At 41.2% G+C, this 18,675-nt stretch overlaps 1 protein-coding gene across 1 annotated transcript in view; it reads left to right on the plus strand.

Annotated features, from left to right (window-relative positions):
- Nucleotides 1–18,675, plus strand: part of LOC115112510 (protein kinase C-binding protein NELL1-like) — a 420,040-nt gene that overhangs the window by 141,105 nt on the left and 260,260 nt on the right. Inside the window, exons 6-8 of the mRNA XM_065011794.1 lie at nucleotides 1,307–1,379; nucleotides 2,567–2,649; nucleotides 13,585–13,719. Coding sequence (XP_064867866.1) covers nucleotides 1,307–1,379; nucleotides 2,567–2,649; nucleotides 13,585–13,719 — 291 coding nt within the window. The remainder of the gene's footprint in view (nucleotides 1–1,306; nucleotides 1,380–2,566; nucleotides 2,650–13,584; nucleotides 13,720–18,675) is intronic.

The raw sequence follows: 18,675 nt of genomic DNA on the forward strand, positions 1-18,675 counted from the left end.
GTCATTATCAGCCCATCAATGTTGATATTTTTCTCTTTTCTCTTTTCTCGTGTTTTAAACACCAAGAAAACCAAAGTTATGTTGGTCTGTTCCACTAGGGAAAGGCCAAAACAGCATGGGATACAATTAAGTATGGGAGGAGTACCAAACTATTGGGAGTGCAGCTAGACAACTGCTTATCATGGTCATCTCAATTTTTTTACCTTTATTTAACTAGACAAGTCAGTTAAGAACAATTCTTATTTTCAATGACTGCCTAGGAACAGTGCCTGTTCAAGAGCAGAACGACAGATTTGTACCTTGCCAGCTTGGGGGTTTGAACTTGCAACCTTCTGGTTACTAGTCCAATGCTCTAACCACTAGGCTAGCCTGCCACCCTAATCTGTGATAATTTTTTTTATTAAAACAGCATTTGTAATCAGAAGGATAGCTAAATATTTATCTGGAAAAAATCTTAAGCAAATAACACAAGCATTAATTGAGAGTCAGGTGAACTACTACTGTTATGTGGTCTGGGGAAATGCATCATCATGTGAAGTTAGGAGGCTGTAGAATGCACAGAACAAAGCAGCAAGGATTGTTTTAAGGCGGAGATATGGGTCTTCTGTTACAGTCATGCGCAATGTTCTTGGCTGGTCATCAATCGACAAAATAATTGAAAAAAACATGCTTATTTTATTTCATAATATACATAATTTAAAACGGCCATGTTCTATTCACAACTGTATTCAGTTGGTAAGAGACAGACATTCCGTAAATACTAGTAGATTGTCCAGGCAAAAGAACATTTCGATTTAGAGCAATAAAGAAATTGAATAAATTAACTGAGCAAACCAGAAACCTTTCAATATATAAATGTAAACATTATTTTAAAACTATTTAAATATAATACATAGAAATGTTGTGGGACTATAGTAGATGAAGAATCAATCTTTTTTAGATTGAGTATTTATTGGGTCATTATGTTAGTATATTATGTATGTTTGTAATAGTGTGTTATATGTGAAAATGTGTTCGTATTATAAATTGTATTTTAATGTTTAAGGACTCTTGGAAGATTAGTCCAAATGGGGACTAAGAGAGATCCAAATCAAATCTCTCTCTCTCTCCCCCCTCTTTCTCTTTCCTTTTCTTTCTCATCTTCCCCACAGGGTACCATTCAGGATGTCAAATTAATGTTTGCTCCAAACAGCTACATCACACAATGTCCCAACCTCAATCGCAAAGAGATCCAAATCAAATCAAATCTCTCTCTCTCTCTCTCCCCCCTCTTTCTCTTTCCTTTTCTTTCTCATCTTCCCCACAGGGTACCATTCAGGACGTCAAATTAATTTTTGCTCCAAACGGCTACATCACACAATGTCCCAACCTCAATCGCAGTAAGTGGAGTAACTGTTATTACCCGTATTTATAAAAGTAAGAGTGCTACTCTAGGATCAGTTTAGCCTTTTAGATATTAATGACATACAATTGCAATTGGCATACAATTGGCATACAATTGCATTGACAGGGGAGACCTGATCTTAGATCAGCACTCTTACTCTGATGTACTTTATGATTACAGTCTAGGTATGATTAGCTTGTTGTTGAGGACATAGGACGGGTTATTCCAACATGTTCCTTGGTCCTTGTTCCCGTACTCTTCTTCATTTTGTATGAAAAGTGAAGAGGTACTGAGAGACAGTGGATATGGCATCCTGAAATGTCTCATTAGGTATACTCCTGTTACTCTTACTAATCCCTCATCACTGAATAAGCCAGTCGAACTCCATCTCTGTTCTCGCTCTCCCTCTTTCTCTCACTCATTCCCTCTTTCTGGCTCTCTTTCTTTCTCTCGCACCTACACACACATACTCGCACACACGCACATGCATACACACGCACACCCACGCACACACTCACATACACACACACTTTTTCCCTTATCTCTGTCATCATAACCTCCCTCTTTCTTTCTTTCTTTCTTCCTCCCTCTCTCTCTCTCTCTCTCTCTCTCTCTCTTTCTCTAAATCCCTCCTGTTTATTGCCAAACAAATCCAGATGCAGGGCTTGTGTTGTGCATTTGTGGCGATGCTACTGTCTCTGTTGCTGATCAATAAAGCATGTAATCATAGTCTGTCACTACACTCATCGATACTCGTGTGAACCAGCACTCGCGCCGCAGCCGAGAAGCCAATACAGCACTATTAGCTGCAGGACAACAAGCTTTTTAATATTAATATAGAAGTATATTTTTCTTTCTTCAAACATGCATACAACATTGTGTAAAGTGTAATTACCTACAATCCTCTAAAAACAGAGCCATGTGGCAAGATAGGAAGTGCAAGGAGATTAAAACCAGACTTCCAATGAGTTCAATCACTCAATTTTCTCTAGCTTTGGTTATCGTCATAAAATAGAATTATATTTTGAGCAACAATGTTTTGGTAAAATGTGTATAAATGTACCTCTTCTCTTTTTCTATTATTTTGCCTCCTCTCTACCTCCTTCATTTTCTCTTGTCCTTTACTCTTTTATCCCCTCTCCTACTCCTGTCTTTCTTTGTCCCTCCTTTTCTCCTGTTGAGGCTGTCCGACATGCAGTGATTTCCTGAACCTGGTGCAAGGCATCATGGACCTTCAGGAGCTGCTGGCCAAGATGACCCTAAAGGTGAGAGTGACCAGTCACTCTCAAAAAAAAAGCATTTTGACCTCAAACAAGCGACCTTATAAGTGATGTGGTGCGATGTTTTATGTCCCAACATTGTACCTGAGAGACCTTAGTCAGAGGACATGAACATGCACACACACAAAGCCTCGTATCAAAGCCCTCTCTTCCTCCTCCAGAGGTCATACAATAGACACAGACACACACACACACAGAGGGTAAGTATGATCGGAGGTCACAGTGGTGTCATTAAATGGCAGCCATCTCGGCCCTGCGGGACACTAACAGGTGCTGAACATTATGTTCCTCTCAGCACGACCCCCAACCGTGTGTGTGTGTGTGTGTGTGTGTGTGTGTGTGTGTGTGTGTGTGTGTGTGTGTGTGTGTGTGTGTGTGTGAAGCAAGGACAGCCCACCAGCCAGCCCTGGGCTTGGTGTCATCCCACTGTAAATAACCGTCTCCTTCATTTTAATGGACCCGAAGCTCTCACTTTGTCAAAATCCCAATTGGCACCCTGTTCGCTATTTTGACTAGGGCCAAAAGTAGTGCACTATATGGGGAATAGGTTGGCATTTGGGGTACAGCCTGTCTGACTCCTCTGCTTATACAGCAACGCAGCCGTTAGAAATGGCTCTTTCCTTCCCGTGTGTCTGTAAACGAGGGAGGGAGGGATAGAGGGGTGGAAGGGAAGAGGGTGATGAAGGTGGCGGATGAATAATTGCTAACCTCTTGGTTCCCGGCTGGCTGTATAATATAAAGTGTCATGGAGAGTGAGCTGAGAATAGAAGTTCCATGCATGAATTAGCAGTGGCTGTGTGCGTGTGCGTGTGTGTGTGTGTGTGTGAGATAGAAGAGGTTGCAGAAATGGATGGCCATGTGTCACACACACTTTATGACAATCTTGTAGCATGTCATATCTTGCATAGAGTATACTGCAAGTGCAGTCTATTTTCTTATGTCTTCAATATACACTGCTCAAAAGAATAAAGGGAACACTTAAACAACACAATGTAACTTCAAGTCAATCACACTTCTGTGAAATCAAACTGTCCACTTGGGAAGCAACACTGACTGACAATAAATTTCACATGCTGTTGTGCAAATGGAATAGACAACGGGTGAAAATTATAGGCAATTAGCAAGACACCCCCAATAAAGGAGTGGTTCTGCAGGTGGTGACCACAGACCACTTCTCAGTTCCTATGCTTCCTGGCTGATGTTTTGGTCACTTTTGAATGCTGGCGGTGCTTTCACTCAGCTTTCACTCATCTAGGATGGCACATCAATGCGAGCTGTGGCAAGAAGGTTTGCTGTGTCTGTCAGCGTAGTGTCCAGAGCACGGAGGCGCTACCAGGAGACTGGCCAGTACATCAGAAGACGTGGAGGAGGCCGTAGGAGGGCAACAACCCAGCAGCAGGACCGCTACCTCCACCTTTGTGCAAGGAGGAGCACTGGCAGAGCCCTGCAAAATGACCTAGAGCAGGCCACAAATGTGCATGTGTCTGCTCAAACGGTCAGAAACAGACTCCATGAGGGTGGTATGAGGGCCCGATGTCTACAGGTGGGGGATGTGCTTACAGCCCAACACCGTGCAGGACGTTTGGCATTTACCAGAGAACACCAAGATTGGCAAATTCGCCACTGGCGCCCTGTGCTCTTCACAGATGAAAGCAGGTTCACACTATGCACATGTGACAGACGTGACAGAGTCTGGAGACACCGTGGAAAACGTTCTGCTGCCTGCAACATCCTCCAGCATGACCGGTTTGGCGGTGGGTCAGTCATGGTGTGGGGTGGCATTTCTTTGGGGGGCCGCACAGCCCTCCATGTGCTCGCCAGAGGTAGCCTGACTGCCATTGGGTACCGAGATGAGATCCTCAGACCCCTTGTGAGATCATATGCTGGTGCGGTTGGCCCTGGGTTCCTCCTAATGCAAGACAATGCTAGACCTCATGTGGCTGGAATGTGTCATCAGTACCTGCAAGAGGAAGGCATTGATGCTATGGACTGGCCCGCCCGTTCCCCAGACCTGAATCCAATTGAGCACATCTGGGACATCATGTCTCGCTCCATCCACCAACGCCACGTTGCACCACAGACTGTCCAGGAGTTGGCGGATGCTTTAGTCCAGGTCTGGGAGGAGATCCCTCAGGAGACCATCCACCACCTCATCAGGAGCATGCCCAGGCGTTGTAGGGAGGTCATACAGGCACGTGGAGGCCACACACACTACTGAGCTTCATTTTGACTTGTTTTAAGGACATTACATCAAAGTTGGATCCACCTGTAGTGTGGTTTTCCACTTTAATTTTGAGTGTGACTCCAAATCCAGACCTCCATGGGTTGATAAATTTGATTTCCATTGATCATTTTTGTGTGATTTTATTGTCAGCACATTCAACTATGTAAAGAAAAAAGTATTTAATAAGAATATTTCATTCATTCAGATCTAGGATGTGTTATTTTAGTGTTCCCTTTATTTTTTTTAGCAGTCTATTTTCTGGGAGTACGAACGCATGCATATATGCTACTCACGCAGGCACTCACGCACGCACACACACACACACACACACAGATGATTGGTATATCCCATCGTGCACCTATGATGCTGGTGCTATGGTGCTGGGGAAGCCAGCCTGTAGTGGTCCCGTATTTTTAAGGTAGTTCCTCACCCTGGAGTCCCCTCAGTCTATGGAGGAACGATCTAACATCAAGTTGTAAAATACTGAGCTTTGCCTTTAAGCATCACCATATTATTTTGAAATTGTGTTTCAAATATTGAATTTTTGGACAGCTCCTGTCTCCAATGCTCATGGCTCAAATCCCTGTTCCGTCAGAACATGGAACACCATTCAATCGACAGGTTGATCAGAGCTCATGCCTTAATGACCTCATCCTCAGTGGATTAGTGTGGCCTGGAGCCTGGTGCATGAGATGTGTAAGGGCCCACTAATGAGGATGGGCCCATCGTCTTACTCTATAGATGTTACGAGGTAGTAAAAGGGCGTAAACCATTCTCACCACTGAGTGTGTTGTTGACGAAACAGAGGAGAGACACGGAGGCCCGGCTGGTTTAGCTAGCCTAGCTAGCCTGGAGCCTCAAGAAACATTTAACACTGCAGGAGCTGTGATTATGTTGCTTTTCCGGGACAATGTCGACCGCCCGGATTTTCAATGTAGCAACTGTTTGCTTGCAGAGGACTACAGGAGCGAAGTGGCTACTCTTAGAAAACAAGTAGTGAACTGGGGAATCCACACCCGCCTACTTTTTCTTTCTCTTCTACCCAAGTAGCCGGACGCCACTCTGGCTTGGTGGAAGTGTCGCCGCCGTGTCGGCTCTCCACAATCGTCTGGAGGGTACCCTGCAGGGATCCCTCCCTGAAGGGGTCTCCCCCTTCCCTGAATAATGGAGCTAGTAGGATGCTTCTGGATGACTTGGGGGATGTTCCTGTTGTTCAGACCAGTCCAGACCAGACCAGACCAGACACAGACCAGAAACAGCTTTGCGGGCCTGGATCCAGAGGTACCTGTGCCTTAGTCCTCTGTTCTGTCTCCCTCTCCGGTGGCTTCTACCTCGTGTTCAGATCCTCAGAGCTCCCACCCTCATCTGACTGTGAGGCTGTCTGAGGCTCCTGCCCATTCATCATCCATGTTGGATACTACAGACGGCTCGAGTCCATCGGGCCCACCTCCCTTAAGTCGTCAAGGGGTTTGCAAAAACACTTGAGGTGAAAGAATGGCCGGATCTCACCCTGTGCTATCCGAATACGGGACATTACTTGGCTGCTTCTGACCGTTCTATGACAGATGCCATGAACTGACGCTGTCGTAGTCCGTGTATGGTCATACGACATTAGGAGGGCTAGCTCGGAACTTCTGAAAATGGATTTTAAAGAACTGATTCTAGCACTGAAAGATTTCCAAAATCGGCCAATTATTTCAGGTCCGGTACCGTTGTTGGGATGTGGATGTGAAAGATTCAGCAAGCTATTGGCATTATACACCTGTCTAAAAGATTACTGTAGCTCTGTTGGAATCACTTTCACAGAGTCCATCGAAATCATCTTGGTTCCAGGACTCTATCCACGCATTTCAAGACTGCATTGAGACAATGACATCAAGACCAGTTCAGTTAATCCCTACCATTGTATCACTGAGTTGTCATAATGCTGCAGCAAATGTACATTATTCCAGGGGTGTTGGCAGACACAATGTAAGTAACTTAATTTTTGTCCCCTTAACTGCCCTGAATGCCTCTGTTGATCCTAGAGCTATTGTATGCTATAATCATATGCCTATGAACCACAGCTAGACTGTTAGCACTGAAGAGGTGTGTATTAGTAGGAAGTCCATTGTGTCCAGCTCACCCTGCACAATCAGTTCAAACAAATTAGCATGTCTACTTCTGATAAGCTTCTGAGTAAAGTATTTAGAAACAATCATCCCAGAAAAGTGCCATAAATAGCCCATATTAACATATGCAGCCTAAGAAACAAGGTTCATGTAATCAATAATGTGCTAGTAACAGATGACATTCATATGTTTTTTCCATTGGATAAAAGCAGAGACTCAGAGCTAGTATATCATTCACTGCAGTTGAGGAACAAATGGGAAAGTAATTCTGCTTTGAAATGTCATAAACTTGTTACCCAACTTTTTAGAAAATGGCCCTTGAATGTTTTGGTACACCTCCTGGAGAGCTCTTTTTTTATCTACACCCATTCATCATCGTTCACGACCTTAGCCCCACCAGTATATTAAAGGATTCACATGTGTGGCCATGTGCTAAGCCGTGAGTATGGTAGTGTACAACCAAAGATTTCAAGACAAAAGGCTGATTTACACTACTTCTATCAACATGTCTATATACAGTTTTCTTAGTGACATCATGAGGATTCTATTGTTTTCCGACGTACAACTTGTCATTGTGAAAAAGTAGAAACACAAAAATGACAGGCTGCATGACATGAGCAGCCTACGGGTCCAAAATAGCATAACTGGTGCATTTTAACACCAATAAACCCATCCGTTTAAAAATGAATTTAGTATATGTGACTGACCGGCTCATAATCAGTCTTATGTAGCAAAATTTGAAATTGTGTTTTTAAACTGGAAAAAAATAGAGACTCAGAGCTAAAAAATGGTATATCATCCACTGCATTTTTTGAGAAAAAGAGGGTGAAAGTTTTATTATGGTACAACATTATCATCAACTGTTAGATGTTATTTTTAAGGTGTAAACCTCAAAAGGCCTCTCTGTATCTTCCCTCTCTGTGGTAGCTGACAGGGTGTCTTCATCATCCTCCTGTTATGAAAATGAACAATTTTGTTGTTCTACTCTAATCCATTACGAAAAATCAGGGGAGTATTAAGAGTACTTACAACTGCATGGAGGGCTATTATGGCAGTACGCTCCACCAGACAGATTACACCATCAGTAACTGGTAGAAGATGAAGATTAGACAGTTAAATTATAATTTTGCCCAGAAAAGTACACCACCAATTTGAATTTTGTGTTTACAACAGTGTGCAGGCCACATCACAATTTTTCAAATATACAGTGGCTTGCAAAAGTATTCATCCACCTTGGCATTTTTCCTATTTTGTTGCCTGAAAACCTGGAATTAAAAATGTTTTTGGTGGGTGTTGTATCATTTGATTTACACAACAAACCTACCACGTTGGAGATGCAAAATATTTTTTGTGAAACAAACAAGAAATTAGACCAAAAAAAAAAAACTGGAGATTGCATAACTATACCCCCCAAAGTCAATACTTTATAGAGCCACCTTTTACAGCAATTACAGGTGCAAGTCTCTTGGGGTATGTCTCTGTAAGCTTGGCACATCTAGCCACAGGGATTTCTGCCCATCCTTCAAGGCAAAACTGCTCCAGCTCCTTCAAGTTGGATGGGCTCTGCTGGTGTACAGCAATCTTCAAGTCATACCACAGATTCTCAATTGGATTGAGGTCTGTGCTTTGACTGGGCCATTCCAAGACATTTAAATGTTTCCCCTTAAACCACTCGGGTGTTTCTTTAGCAGTATGCTTAGGGTCATTGTCCTGCTGGAAGGTGAACTTCTGTCCCAGTCTCAAATCTCTTGAAGACTGAAACAGGTTTCCCTCAAGAATTTCCCTGTATTTATCGCCATCCATCATTCCTTCAATTCTGACCAGTTTCCCAGTACCTGCCGATGAAAAACATCCCCACAGCTTGATGCTGCCACCACCATGCGTCACTGTGGTGGGGATGGTATTCTCGGGGCGACGAGAGGTGTTGGGTTTGCGCCAGACATAGCGTTTTCTTTGATGGCCTAAAAACTCAATTTTGGTCATCTGACCAGAGTACCTTCTTCCATATGTTTGGGGAGTCTCCCACATGCCTTTTGGCGAACACCAAATGTGTATGCTTATTTTTTTCTTTAAGCAATGTCTTTTTTTCTGGACACTTCCGCAAAGCCCAGCTCTGTGGAGTATACGGCTTAAAGTGATCATGTGACACTTAGATTGCACACAGGCGGACTATATTTAACTAATTATGTGACTTTTGAAGGTAATTGGTTGCACCAGATCTCATTTAGGGGCTTCATAGCAAAGGGGGTGAATACATATGCACGCACCAGTTTTCAGTTTATTAATTTTTTTGTTTGTTTTCACTTCACCAATTTGGAATATTTTGTATGTCCATTACATGAAATCCAAATAAAAATATATATTTAAATTACAGGTTGTAATGCAACAAAATAGGAAAACCACCAAGTGGGATGAATACTTTTGCAAGGCACTGTATAACTCAGAGTCACCTTAAAATAGATGATTATGTCTAAAGGACAACTAGGAATCTGAAAAAGTAACAGCAGTCAATTACAAAGAATTGTACCGCTTCAAGGAGATTAGTGTACCAAGTTGTGTTAATATGGATGGGTGTGCGTTACTGAGTTAACACTGGCAAAAGGATGAATGTACATATATCATTAATTTGAATAACTAACCTCTCTAGGGTAGGTGAGACGCTAACGTCCCACCAGGCCAACATCCGGTGATACTGCAGAGTGTTAAACATTCTAAATACACAATTTGTTATAGTATCTTACATCATTTAAAAGAGGAACGTCTTATTAATCCACCCGCTGTGTCAGATTTCAAAAAGGTTTTACTGCGAAAGCAAACCATGCGATTTTCTGAGGACAGCTCCCCACACACACAAGTATTATTATCATTTTCCAACCAAGCATTAAAGTCAGAAATAACAATAAAATAAATTGCTTACATTTGAAGATATTCCTCTGGTGGCAATGCCAAGTGTCCTAACTACACAGTGAATGTTTGTTTTGTTTGATAACATCCATTTTTATAGCCTAACACGAAACATTTGTAAAACGCTTGCGTCGTGATTTCCGTCTCATTCAACTTTGAACAAAGCGTTCGTGGTAATTACACACACTCAACAAACGTTTATCCAGTCATGGTTAGTTTCATTGCAATCCTCTGGTTGTTACTAACACAACCATACTTGATGGTTCTTTTCCCGGGACGTATTGACCGAAACAAACCGATTTGAAGACACCAATCAATGACGTCATTGAGCACCAATGGTAGGACCGGTCTATCGTTGATTGACTGTATTTTGGCCCAATGACCACTGATCATCTTGAAATCTAGCTTGGAAGATAGCCAATGAGCGGAGGTAAACGGCAATATGTAATGGTTATATGTTCGAAGACCAGCCTTTGTCGTAAACTCTGGCATTAAAGAGGTTCATTCGCCATTGCAAATCCTACTTGACGGAGCCACGAGTGTTACGCATAGCAGTACATAGTCCATAGCATTTTCAGCAAGTTTATATATTTAAATTATGGCAAATAAATCAGGAAAAGCTAAAACAAAGTGTCTAAATATATAGATTTAACCGAAATTATAAAGGAAATGGATAGAGAAAGCTTGGAAGATAGCCAATGAGCGGAGGTAAACGGCAATATGTAATGGCTATACGTTCGAAGACCAGCCTTTGTCGTAAACTCTGGCGTTAAAAGAGGTTAATTCGCCATTGCAAATCCTACTTGACGGAGCCACGAGTGTTACGCATAGCAATCCACAGTGGGATATTTAAATTATGGCAAATACATCAGGAAAAGCTAAAACAAAGTCTCTAAATATATAGATTTAACCCAAATTATAAAGGAAATGGATAGAGAAAGAGATACTGAGTTGCTTCAGCACCTTCTGTCCCCTCTACCTCTGTCCCTTCTGCTCCAACCAGTGGTGTTCACCTGCCCAGATTCGTCTCTGTAGGCATGAATGTGCCTCATGGCAAAAAGGGCACAGTAGGGAGAAGTCCTTGTGCCCTTTGTCACAGGAAATGCCCCATCACCTGCACCACCTGTTCAGTAAGCCACTGCTTTACAGCAGAAAGAGACTGCTATGGGCCATGGCACCAGTAGCACAATATTGTAAGTAGAAAATGTTTAAATAGTTACCCTTGTTATTAGTTTATGTTTAATTATTATTATTATTATATATTTTGGGGGGGTGTGTTAGAATAGCATTTATGTATTTTGTATATAGTTATTTCCTTCAAAATGTATCACTGTACCAATTCGGCCACTTGGGTACATTTGTGTGGGACACCTGGGTGACTTCATGCTCAATGTCATGTAGCTCGCTCATTTTTTGAGTTATCTGTCTAAAACTTTGCGCAGTTATTGTTGCCATCTTATGTTCTTCATTCAAATCATCCCCAGCATCCTATCTGTATGCTTGGCTGTTCTTGTTCATTTGAAAGATGCAGCAACAATAAAAAACAGAAAACGTATGTTTATTTCCTTGTATTTTCTTTTACCAGATCTATTGTGTTATATTCTCCTACAATTCACATTTACACAAAATTCAGAGTGTTTACTTTCAAATGATCCGTAGAAAATGCATATCCTTGCTTCTGAGCCTGAGCTACAGGCAGTTAGATTAGGGTATTGTTTAGGGGGAAATTGAGAAGAAGGGTGTACCCATTTACATTTAAGTCATTTAGCAGACGCTCTTATCCAGAGCGACTTACAACCCAAAGAAGTTAAGCACTTTGTGAGTGTGTGTATGTTTGTGTGTGAGGTATATGCTGAGGGTACACCCTAAAAAATACTGTCACTGGGTAAATATATGACAGAACACACAGTGGGATATTTTGACCTAGCCAGTTGGTTTGTGTGAATTGGGTTGTTTGGATTACCCAAACATGGGTTAATTTAACTGTCAGTTGTAATTTTATTAACTTTCATGATGGTTTCACGCAGCAGCTGTCTTTTTTAAGGTATTCCATAGGATATTTTCAGGAGGCATGACCTATTAGGGAAGTGGCTATCAGATTTTTGGCCACCCAGAGAGGAAATGTTTCTGTTAAGTTTGTACACTGAAAATGTATAGTTCAATATTTTTGCAAATGATTCCTTTTAATTTAAAATGAGTAACATTAATATTTATATAATGTAACGAAATGGTAGAATTTAGAATATGCAAAGTCTCTTAACCTGTTGCTTCTACTCGGGAAGCTTGCGTCCCAACTAAAGCTCTGGAAATGCAAATGCGCTACGCTAAATGCTAATAGTATTAGTTAAAACTCAAAAGTTCATTAAAATACACATGCAGGGTATCGAATTAAAGCTACACTCGTTGTGAATCCAGGCAACAAGTCAGATTTTTGAAATGGTTTTCGGCGAAAGCATGAGAAGCTATTATCTGATAGCATGCAACACCCCAAAAGACCCACAGGGGACGTAAACAAAATAATTAGCATTTCGGCGTTACACAAACCGCACAATAAAATAGAAAACATTCATTACCTTTCACCATCTTCTTTGTTGGCACTCCTAGATGTCCCATAAACACTATTTGGGTCTTTATTTCGATTAAATCGGTCCATATAAAGCCTAGATATCGTTATATGTAGACTGTGTGATAAACGAAAAAAACATAGTTTCAAAACGTAACGTCATTTTGAAACAGTCGACGATAAACTTTCACAAAACACTTCGAAATACGTTTGTAATGCAACTTTAGGTATTAGTAAACGTTAATAAGCGATAAAATTCATCAGGAGGCGATGTAAAGATCATTAGCTGTCCGTCTGGAAAAATGTCCGGCTAGAAACTCAACGAAAATATCCGGTCCTAGACCGGATTAGATACGGTGTCCTGTATGTGTTTGACCAAGAAAAAACTCGAAGGGAAATGACAAGACTCTAGACACCCTGTGGAAGCTGTAGGTACTGCAACCTCAGTCAATTAATTGTGGTTCACCTTTATCAATGGGATCAAGTAGCGCATGGATATATTTTCCCATTTTCAGTGATCAGTTTTTCCTGTGCTTTTCGATGTAAATGCTGTTCTGGTAAAGCCACAGCAGTGATTTAACCAGTTTTTTAAACGTCTGAGTGTTTTCTATCCACACAGACTAAGCAAATGCATATACTATATTCCTGGCATGAGTAGCAGGGCGCTGAAATGTTGCGCGATTTTTAACAGAATGTTCAAAAAAGTAGAGGGTCGACTGAAGAGGTTAAAGAACTCATACACATGTGTAAGTCTTGTTAAAGCTAGAAAAGTGTCAATATTCAAACTTGGCATGGAATAATGATACAACAGAACAGATGAACTGGAATGACATTTACTCTCACGGGTGGCCAAAAATAGCAATCTGAAAGACACACCCCTACTAAGCCCCACCCACCCCTTCAATCTTGTGATCTGACCCACTGGGTCATATCTCAATAACCCAGCATGAACAACCCAAACTTGCACTTTTTAAAGAAAACAACCCAGCTAAGTGACCCAATCTGTGTGTGTGTGTGTGTGTGTGTGTGTGTGTGTGTGTGTGTGTGTGTGTGTGTGTGTGTGTGTGTGTGTGTGTGTGTGTGTGTGTGTGTGTGTGCGTGTATTTGTGCGTGTCCAGCTGAACTACGCAGAGTCCAGGCTGACCCAGCTGGAGTCCTGCCGCTGTGAGAGAACGTGCAGTGCCAACGGTGTGGTCTACAGAGACAAGGAGCTATGGGTGGAGCCAGAGAACTGCAGGAACTGCGGCTGCATGGTGGGCATCCCACCCGTCACACAGATACAATAACGTTGTATCTTTCTCCTCACATTAGTCGATAACTTCACCTCACACTAGTCAATTTGCATATTTTTGGAATATTCAAGTCAGTTCAATTGACAAAATTTAAAAAACACTTAAACATGTACAATGTTTCAATTCACAAAATAAAAATATACAAATAATGATAATGATGGGCAATAAATAGTATTAATAATTAGTATAATTACTATAAAAGGGCAATGGGTTCTATAACTGCTTCAAATATTTTAAGACAGATCCTAATTGGGATGTCAAATGTTATGTTCCTTTTGACGCCAAAGAAGGCTCAAATTGGATGTTCCTTTTGATGGCGTAGAAGGCCCTTCTTGCCTCTCAGATCATTCACAGATTTGTGGAAGTTACCTGTGGTGCAGATGTTTAGTCCCGAGGTACGTATCGTTTTTGTGTGCAACAGCGCAACATTGTTTAGGTGGAATGTGGATTTTTTGGAACACCATTATTTTTGTCTTACTAAGATTAACTGTCTGAGTCCAGGTCTGACAGAATCTGTGCAGAAAATGTAGGTAATGCTGTAGGCCCTCCTTGGTTGGAGACAGAAGCACCAGACAACCTTCAAACAGTAAACATTTAACTTCAGAGTCTAGTAAGGTGAGGCCGGGTGCTGCAGACTGTTCTAGTGCCCTAGCCAATTCATTGATATAGATGTTGAAGAGGGTGGGGCTCAAGCTGCATCCATGTCTTATCCCCGGCCCTGAGGAAAGAAATCTGTGTTGTTGTTTTTTTTACAAATTGTAACTGCACACTTGTTGATTGTGTACATGGATTTTATAATGTTGTATATTTCCTCCCCAACACCACTTTCCATCAATTTATATAGCAGACCCTCATGCTAAATTCAGTCTAAAGCGTTTTTGAAATGGTTTGTTTGTTTGTCAATAAGGGCGTGCAGGGTGAATATGCGGTCTGACATTTGTTCAGAAAATTATGCTGTTAATTATAATGCAGATGATTTTCCCAAGGTTGCTGTTGATGCATATCCCATTGTAGTTTTTGTGTTCGAATTTGTCTCCACTTTTGTGGATTGGAGTGATCAGACCTTGGTTCCAAATATTGGGGAAGAGTTGAGGATAATGCTAAAGAGTTTAAGTATAGCCAATTGGAATTTGTGTTCTGTATATGTGACCGACCTGTATATGTGACCGATATAGAAAATTGTGTTTTTTTTATACATTGGATACAAGTAGAGACACAGAGCTACACAATGGTATATCATACACTGCATTTTTTGAGGAACAATGGAAAAGTAATTCTGCTTTAAAAGTTAATAAACTTGTAAACGCACTTTGGAGAAAATGGCCTTTAAATATTTTGGTACCTACTGGAGAGCTCTCCTTTGACTACACCCATTCAGTATTGCTCACATCCTTTTAAGCCAGCCCCACCCATCTCTTTTGGGATTCACATTGAGGTCATGTGCTAAACAGTGAGTAGTGTAGTAAAGATTAAGACTAAAAATGGTCAAAGTTGTAGCATACAACAAGGAAAATTTCAGGTAAACAAAAAGTGTCGAAATAAAAATATTTTATTAATATTAGATAACGCTTACCCAGACACACTTGTCTACATTTATGGGTCATGTGAAAGAAATGCTATAACCCGAAGCCACATCCAGTGGTGGAAAAAATACAAAATTGTCATACTTGAGTAAAAGTAAAGATACTTTTAAGTGAAAATCATCCAGTAAAATACTACTTCAGTAAAAATGTTTGGCGGACTGAACACAGTTATATAGATCACCTCAAGTTAAAAAAGTAATATTCAATATCGGTAAGTTAGACTAAATATTAGCACTACACAATCTGGTGGGTAATAACCTTCAATCTGGATCACAACACAAAACAAATCATAAGACTAGAGAAATTTACTGACAAATATTACAGAAACAAGCACCACCCAAACATGACAGAGAGTAAGACAGGGGAACCTATTTCAAAACGAAAGATGTGACTCTTCTACAGACAATTTAATATTTTCACCACCGGGAATGGTAAAGGTTAAAACCGATCTGTTAAAATCAATAATTTACAAACTAGGTATACTTGAACTAGTCAGTAAGGATATAAAGGGGTTTAAGGCAAGCCTCGAGATGAGTGATGAATAAGCTGTGACATTGGAAAAAGACACAAACAAGCTAAAAGGGACAGTCAATAAGATTGAAACCGAAGTTAATTCACTTAAGGAGAACATCGTTCCGAGAGATGCCTTACTTGACATGCAGACTAGATCCATGAGAGAGAATATGGTACTTACAAGTATCCAAAAGAGAGAAGAAGAAGTTCCTGAGTCTGTAGTTAGAGAGTACCTCCTTACAGCTCTTCAGATCCCACGCGGAGCTATCAACAAAATCCAACTCAAACGTTTACCCTGCTTCAAACAGAGAGGGCAGAGGTATGAACGCCCAATTGTTGCCAAATTTGCTTTCTTTAAATATAAAATAATGGTTAAAAGCCTGGATAAAGGACTTGCTGGCAAGAAAATAGGCATGAATGACCAGTTCCTGAAGGAAATTGCAGAACGCAGTGAAGTTCTGTATCCAATTTTCAAGGAAAATAGATTGAAAGGGAAACGCGTGGTTGATAAACTCTATATTGATTACCAGTTGTTTAAAGACAAAACGACTACACCATGGCTATTCTAAAAATTACAAAATTCTCATAGAGGAGGCAAATAATGAAACACACAATTCTAGCCCTGTTATGGATTGTAATAATACAACAGCAAAATATAGCTGTTCTATCTATTTTAAAATATAACTAATTGGAACACAAAAGTGGTGTGTGTTTTTTGGTGTTTGGGAAAGTGTGGCGTTGAGTGAGAAAGGAAATGGTTGCATATCCCAGAACCAATGTATTTTTGTGAGCAGGGGTTGTGAGAAAGCTTTCAATGTTGTGCAGATGAGGGATATACATTTTATAATGATTTATATTATTTATTTATTGTCCTCTCATGGTGGAACAGCATTTTAAAATAAATTATACATCTAACTTATTTATTGTCCTATCATGGGGAACTACATTTAAAAAATATATATATATGTACGCCTAATGTATTTATTTATGGTCCTATGTTGATGGAACGGTCCACAGCCCTATACCCTAGACACTCACCTGAACGACCCAGATACTAAGGAGAAGTCCCTATCTGTTTTATGGGCCTCCTGTAAGCGGCCTGTATCCATACAAAATGTGGTCAGAGACTTTCTAGAGTAGCACCACCCCAAGATTCTGAGCCTGCTTGGCAGGGATGATCCTGCAAAGCCAAAGCACCCTGATGGGAGAGCATAATATGCAAGGAAATTCTCAATGCTGCTAATGAGAACCTTGACGACCTTGTACCTATAGATAGATGACCTGGAGCCAGTGGGTTTGGCGACAGATATGTAGTGAGGGCCAGCCAACGAGAGCAAACAGGTCGCAGTGGTGGGTAGTATATGGGGCTTTGGTGACAAAACAGATGGCACTGTGATAGACTACATCCCGTTTGCTGAGTAGAGTGTTGGGGGCAATTTTTTAAATGACATCGCCGAAGTCAAGGATTGGTAGGATAGTCAGTTTTACGAGGGTATCTCGTAAAACTGGCAGCATGAGTGAAGGAGGCTTTGTTGCAAAATATGAAGCCGATTCTAGATTTAATTTTGGATTGGAAATGCTTAATGTGAGTCTGGAAGGAGAGTTTACACTCTAACCAGACAACAAGGTATTTGTAGTTGTCCACATATTCTAGGTCAGAACCATCCAGAGTAGTGATGCTAGTTGGGCGGGAGGGTGCGGGCAACAATCGGTTGAAGAGCATGCACTTAGTTTTAGAAGCATTTAAAGAGCAGTTGGAGGCCACGGAAGGAGTGTTGTATGGCACTGAAGCTTGTTTGGAGGTTTGTTAGCACAGTGTCCAAAGTTGAGCTAGATGTATACAGAATGGTGTTGTCTGTGTAGAGGTGGATCAGAGAATCACCAGCAGCAAGCGTGGCATCATTGATATATACAGAGAAAAGAGTCGGCCCGAGAATTAAACCCTGTGGTACCCCCATGGAAACTGCCAGAGGTCCAGACAACAGGCCCTACGATTTGACACACTGAAATCTATTTGAGAAGTAGCTGGTGAACCAGGTGAGGCAGTCATTTAAGAAGGCTAGGCTAATAATAGGCTAATAATAGGGTTTGCAACAATTTCGGCAGATAATTTTAGGAAGAGAGGTTCCAGATTGTCTAGCCCAGCTGATCCACTGTCTGGATTTGGTTGAAGGAGAAACGGGGTGAATGCCAGCCGTAGAAAAATGCTTATTGAAATGTTTGATTATCGTATATTTATCGGTGGTGAGAGTGTTTCCTATCCTCAGTGCAGTGTGCAGCTGGAAGGAGGTGCTCTTATTCTCCATGGACTCTACAGTGTCCCAAAATGTTTGGAATTAGTGTTTCAGGAAGCATATATCTGTTTGAAAAAGCTAGCCTTAGCTTTCCTAACTGACTGAGTATATTGGTTCTGACTTCCCTGAAAAGTTGCATATCGCGGGGGCTATTCGATGCTAATGCAGAACACCACAGGATGTTTTTGTGCTGTTCAAGGGCAGTCAATTCTGTGGTGAACCAAGGGCTATATCTGTTCTTAGTTCTACATTTTTAAAAAATTGGGCATGCATATTTAAGATGGAGAGAAAAGCACTTTTGAAGAGCAACCAGGCATCGTCTACTGATGGAAGGAGGTCAATATCCTTCCAGAATACCTGGGCCAGGTCAATTAGAAAAGCCTTTGACAGTGATGAGGGGTGGTCGTTTGACTGCGGACCCATTACACACACAGGCAATGAGGCTGTGTTCGCTGAGATCCTGGTTGAAGACAGCAGAGGTGTATTTAGAGGTCAAGTTGGTCAGGATGACATCTAAGAGGGTGTCC

This window comes from Oncorhynchus nerka, linkage group LG27 (assembly GCF_034236695.1).
Source record: "Oncorhynchus nerka isolate Pitt River linkage group LG27, Oner_Uvic_2.0, whole genome shotgun sequence".
Classification (NCBI taxonomy): Eukaryota; Metazoa; Chordata; class Actinopteri; order Salmoniformes; family Salmonidae; genus Oncorhynchus; species Oncorhynchus nerka.